Source organism: Halyomorpha halys, unplaced genomic scaffold (assembly GCF_000696795.3).
Source record: "Halyomorpha halys isolate HHAL.00 unplaced genomic scaffold, Hhal_1.1 Scaffold783.1, whole genome shotgun sequence".
In the NCBI taxonomy this organism is placed as follows: Eukaryota; Metazoa; Arthropoda; class Insecta; order Hemiptera; family Pentatomidae; genus Halyomorpha; species Halyomorpha halys.
Genome location: NW_027110563.1, coordinates 268,292 through 274,691, shown reverse-complemented (window position 1 = coordinate 274,691; position 6,400 = coordinate 268,292). Strand labels below are relative to the sequence as shown.

General features: G+C 30.7%; 1 protein-coding gene across 5 annotated transcripts in view; it reads left to right on the top strand.

Annotated features, from left to right (window-relative positions):
- Nucleotides 1-5,533, top strand: part of Tnks (tankyrase) — a 35,433-nt gene extending 29,900 nt beyond the window's left edge. For 4 of the 5 annotated variants that reach the window (XM_014429295.3, XM_014429298.3, XM_014429297.3 and 1 more), the window contains 3 exons: nt 1,089-1,197; nt 1,312-1,468; nt 4,036-5,080. In XM_014429295.3, the coding sequence (XP_014284781.1) occupies nt 1,089-1,197; nt 1,312-1,468; nt 4,036-4,101 (332 nt within the window). In that variant the 3' untranslated portion in view covers nt 4,102-5,080. Of the gene's footprint in view, nt 1-1,088; nt 1,198-1,311; nt 1,469-4,035; nt 5,081-5,378 lie in introns of those variants that run through there. The other variant, XR_001343956.1, reaches the window with a different exon arrangement.
- The last annotated feature ends 867 nt before the right edge of the window (nt 5,534-6,400 follow it).

The following is a 6,400-nucleotide window of genomic DNA, read 5'->3' as shown; positions in this document are numbered from 1 at the left end:
ATATATAAGGAGATGGTTTGGGTGTGCGGTCAGTGAGGAACACAAATAAGTAAAACGTTATTTACTAGCCAGAATTTCAAGCCTTCATCAGGGCTAAGAACACTAATAATAGTCTACACACTAATAGTCATAAAACTAGTCATTTTATACGGAATGGAGACATGTCTCCCTAGCCTGGAAAAAATTACTGAAAATAGAGAGAAGGAACCTGAGGAGAATCTATGGGTCCAAGAAAACACAGGAAGGCTACAGGTTAAGACCCAACCAGGAAGGCTACTGGTTAAGCCCCAACCAGGAAATCTACAGGGAGATAAATGACCGGGAAACCAAAATAAGAAGACTGAGATTCTACGGGCACATGATGATAATGTACCAAAGGAGACTAAACAAGAAGCCCTTTGACAGAATCCGTGAATATAAGAGTGCTGGGGATATGTAAAGCAACTGAGAGAGGAAACAAAGAAATTGAAACTAACATACAAGGACTGCCTAGATAACTGTACGGAAAAAAATTGAATGAAATAAATGTTCTTGCGGCAAATAAAGAAAAACGGAAGGGTTTTATAGCGTGGTCGTAAGAGAGGAAGCAAAGGCACGCAGAAGTGAAGAGAAGATATTGGGAGAGAAGAAGAGAGAAAGTGAGAAGGAAAAAGTAATGATATTCGCGTGGTCTTTAAAGGCCGTTCCGTGAAGAAAAAAAAGGATACATGGAAAAGTGTAATATTAAAATTAAGTGTGAAAAAAGAAAATAATATAAATATGAGAATCAACTAAATAACTACATGTACGAAATTGGAAATTATTTAAAAATTGAAGAAATACAAAAAATATAAAGAAAAAAAATCAGCTTCTATTCATACATAAATCGGTAGCTCTACCATCACCCCTTGAACTTTTACGGGCCTTAGCTATTTTTTTTATTTTCTGTAATGAGATTAGCCGATAATAAACAAAAAAATAAGTCTATTAATACCAAATATTTATTGATATTTTTTTTTCTTTAAAATAAATAGTAATTATTTTACTTTTAGATTGATTTTGATCAAAATTTTAAAGTGTTTAAAAAAAATTTTTTTTCCAATAAACAGGTATATACTTTGCCGAACACTCTTCTAAGAGTAACCAGTACGTCTATGGGATCGGTGGAGGAACCGGTTGCACCGCTCATAAAGACAGGTCCTGTTACACCTGCCACAGGTATATTATATTATTTTTAATATTTTGTATATAAAATACATCAATAATAAAGTCAAAAATTTAAGAATATAATATTGGATATTTCAGAAAAATTTATATTTTATCTACTTTTAGGCACTTGCTGATGTGTCGGGTGACGCTTGGAAAATCCTTCCTACAATTCAACGCTATGAAAATGGCTCATGCTCCTCCAGGTCACCATTCGGTGATGGGAAAACCTTCCGCAGGTGGCCTCAATTTCCCAGAATATGTCATATACAGAGGAGAACAGGTATTTTTTTTTTAATTTATTTTTTCTTGTCATAAGGACTTTTTTAAAGCTTTACAATTGTAAAACTATTTAGTTTTTATTATTGAACATGGATCAATATAAGAAGATGGTTGGTGTTTTCAGTCAGGAGTGAAGGACTCAATTAAGTGATGTTAGAATAAAAATACAAAGAGTATAACAAGAAAAAGATTTTAACTAACAGTATGAAATATATAAAAGAAGACAAAAAAAAATAAAAATAAAATTAGGCTGGTACTTGCAAGGTGGTTTGAAAAGTTCTCGGAATGTACTTGAAAGAAATGTCTTACATCGGTGGAACTGCTTTTATTTTTCAACATAGTCTCCCTGTAGACTAATGCATTTAGTCCAGCGATGTTCCAATGCCTCGAAAATGAGATTCCTCCAGGCCTGCAAATACCTCTCCAATTCGGCTGTCAGTTCTTCCGATGTAGGGAATCTCCGTCCACTTAAGAAAATTTTCAGCTTGGGGAAGAAATGGTGTCTGATGGTGCCGAATCAGGTGAATAAGGTAGATGTGGCAACAATTCGTACCTCAGTTCATGAAGTTTTGTCAGAGCAATAGCACTTGTGTACGGGCGGGCTTTGTCCTGATAAAAGATGACTTTTTTCCTTGCCAAACCAGGCCTTTTTTCGTGTATCTTTTCTTTCTGTGTGTTGGACTTGGAGGTTTGTGTAGTATTGCCCCGTAATTGTTTGGCCAGTAGGAAGATAATCTATCAGAAGAATGCCTTTTACATCCCAGAAAACTGAGGCCATGACTTTTCCGGCCGAACGTACTGCCTGTGCTTTTTTTGGTGGTGGTGACTCAGCATGTTTCTACTGCTGTTTTGTCTCTGGAGTATAGTAGTAAACCCAAGTTTCACATGGAAGTCACAAACCGGCACAATAAATCTTGTTGATTGCACTAAAAACGGGCCAGATTTTGTTCGGACATTTCCAATGTGGTGCGTTTATGGTCCAATGTCAAGAGCCGCAGCACCCATCTTGGAGATAATTTACCAAGTAGCAAGTAGGCGACAATCAAGAGTGGTATATTGAAAACAAAACTGTTTCTACGTTCACTGTGTAAAATATTTTAGAGAAATGTATGTAGTAACGTTCATTGATTGTAAATATGTTTAAGTTGTAGGTTTTTTTTTTTTTAATTTATGGCAAATTTCAAACAGAAATTGAACTACAAATGTGACAAAAAACCAAAGAACCCATTTATTAATTATAGTATGAAAAATAACTGATATTAATTAAAGAAAATTTGGCTGTTGTTCAAAACTCTAAAGTAAAAAAAAATTCATATAGGCCCTAAAAATGGACAATAAGTCCACTATGTTAGAAGCATTAGTGGACAGATGTAATATTAATTAATAAGACTCATAAATGCCTGAATATAAAAAGGACGGTAAAGTAAAAAAGATCTTTGAATTTTTAACCACTAAATAAAGTCTAAAAATAATTCATATAGGGTTTTTTTTTAAGCCCGATAGAACTTGAAATTGTAAAAAATAACACAAAAAATTAAATTGTAATCAAAATTTTTTTTTTATTCGAAAGATCAATACGTGACATTAACATTTGAAAATGATTTCGGGCATATGGGCACCGCGGCTGTTCTTGACGAAGCGCATTCTGTAAAATTGTGTTCAGCGATGAGGCGCATTTTTGGCTTAATGGGTTTGTTAATAAGCAAAATTGCCGCATATGGTCGTGCGATTTGACACCTCTCGATTATTTCCTGTGGGGCTACGTGAAGTCACTGGTTTATGCTGATAAACCAGCAACAATTGACGCCTTGGAGGCCAGCATTGTTCGTGTTATTCGTGACATACGGCCAGCAGTGCTCGAAAAAGTGGCCCAAAATTGGACGTCCAGAATGCGCTTCGTCAAGAACAGCCGCGGTGCCCATATGCCCGAAATCATTTTCAAATGTTAATGTCACGTATTGATCTTTCGAATAAAAAAAAAATGTTGATTACAATTTAATTTTTTGTGTTATTTTTTACAAATTCAAGTTCTATCGGGCTTAAAAAAACACCCTATATATTTTTGATGACAAGAAGGTTGTTGATCGTGGATAATATATATGAGGAGAAGATGGTCGGTGGTAAAACAAAATATTTTACTTACATATTTAATCACCTATATATGCATGTTATTTCCCACTTGTTTCATTTCTTTATAATAATTTTCATTTGGTAAATATATTTACTAACGAGATTTTCATATTTATTTTATCATTTGTTCTTTCTTCTTACTTAATGTTAATATTACTCTTCGCATACAACCTTTATCTTCTTATAGCACTTTCAACTATTCATTCTGTGAACACTATTTATGTCCCTGTAGTGTTAGTTTTTTTTAGCACTGATGAAGGCTAATCAGGCATCACCTGATGGCTGAAACGTTGGCACTAATACATTTTTTTACTTATTTGTGTTCTTAACTAACCGCACCCCCTAACCATCTTCTCCTTACTGGATATATTTTTGTTTTTATTATATTAATTTTTGATTTTACTGTTATTTTTATGGCTTTAATTTTATTTTGTACAGGCCTACCCAGAATACCTGATTACCTATCAGATAGTAAAGCCCGAGGAAACCCCAGATGTAAGGTAGATTATTTTCCTTGTCGGAAATAAGGCTGAGTATAATTATGTCAGAAAAGATAATTCTTTTCTGTGAACCTATTGAAATGGTGAGGTGGTAATAACCTTCGATGTTATGTCTGTTAGAGCATGAATGTGATATAAGGTTGTGAATTCATTATTTTTTATTATTATTATGAGTCAATTTTTAACATTTAGACTACTTGATAAAAGCTTTATCTGTGACATCTACCGATATATATATAATATTATATATATCATAATGTCTTCTTTACTTATAACAGATTCTATGTCAATGTCTTTTGAGTAATCTGTGTATACAATTCTTAGAAAAATTGTAATATCTGTAATCTTTAAAACAAAATTGTTTAGCGAGTTATTTTAAACAATATTATACATTCCATTATCCTTACTTGAAGATTTTTGGTGTTAATTTGTAAATTAATTAATTTGTTATAGGCCATTTTAAATATTTATGTAAATAATTTAATTGTACAGTTTGTTATTTTTTTTTTTTTTTTTTGTTTTTTGCTCTTTTATTGTTTTTATCTCAAGCTCTCGTGTACATATATTTTCTTATTTAATTAAATGTAATCTCATTAATTTTTATTTTTTACTGTTATCCATTGATTATAAAGTTTAATTAGAATTAATTTTACTAAAATTGTTTGGCCAAGCCTAATTGTACCATTAAAATGTATAAAATGCAGTATTCCATTAAATTGAGAGATGTTCTTTTATACGAAGTGTGAAAACTTTGCATATTCTCCTGTCGAATATCTCTTGAAAAAATTTGTTTGTATTATATTTGAAGTACTGGAATAAGCAGATGTTAGTATTTTAAGTCTTTCTTATAAGTCTGATCATTACATTGATATTAGCAAAGTCGTCTTGGAAGCATTTATTCAACTCTTTATAGTATTATAAAATATTTCTCTATTTAAACAAAAAGAAAAGAAAAAATAAAGAAAGAACTTGAGAAATGTGAACATCTGAATGTTTTTTTATTACCCTTCTTATACATCTCCTAATGAACTGAAACCTGCCCGAAATCAGAGCATTCAAACAAACGATTTCTTTATCTTTATGTAATATTATAGATAAAACTATAATTTTTTGTAAAATTCAGTTAAGTAGTTGTGCAAAACAACAAAATCTTTTTTTGTGATGTTATTCTATCAAAAATTTAGATAAATACTACCTTGTTTTTCTTATAAACCGAAAGAGCTACTTAAAAAATATTATATTTGATTTTAAATATTTCAAATCAGTTTAATTTTTTTTTAGTCTGAGAATAATTTGTAAAATTGACTGGAGCAAAGTGATCTGCAATAATAAAGAGGAAGTATCAAAATTTAAATTGAAAGCGAACGATTTCGCAATCAAAGTATTTAATGAAAAAGATGAGGTTATATACGAAAATAAATAAACAAATTTCTTTATCCCTTTTTCTTATATTAATAGTGGAAGTGATAAGATGTTCTGTCAGAGATATTACGAAAAACATATTAAAAGATTTTTGCTTAATAATTTTCATTTTACCATAATTTGTAAACTTCTGTATGATAGAGGACTTATTTCTCTTGTGTTGTTTTTTGAGATACCTATGTTTTGTTCATAATAATATTTTGTAGGGCAGAGAGTTAAATTGTGCTAGTAGATAAAATTTTATTTTTAAGTTTTGTAAATTGCTCTGAATCAGTTATCCAAATTAAATATTTTTTTGATCGTGTGTTTATACACAATTATAAGAAAGATAATCCGGATGCAGTCTATATAACTCAAATAATAAATAAACTTTATTATGAGCCAACATTTTGTGCCACATTGCAGGGCTCTAAAAGATACAACTAAAATTAAGTAACAGAATAAGAGAATAAAATAACAGGAAATAAAAGATAAAAGTAAACTTTTGCTGTGGTTAAAAATAATGTGAAACTTTATAAAAAATGTACATCTTATTTTATTGTTACTTTGTTCATTTTTAACTAATTTTAATTTATTAAAGAGTTAATTGCCTAACCAATACCCCTCCAATTTACAGTTATCATAGGAAAAATAACAACAAAATAGTAAATCATAAGAAATAGAAATAAAATAATATAAAATCCTTAAATTTATTTTTGTTCGGATAATTAATATCATTGATTCTGTTTGGGACAGACAAAATACTCTATTCATAGTGGATAAAATCTAATCCACTGCACTAAGAGGTATCGAGCCCATATGCAGTTGCCTACATTGCTATATTCACGTTTTTAATTAATATCTTTGATGCCTTCTTTCTCTCTTACTTTAAAATTCTATAT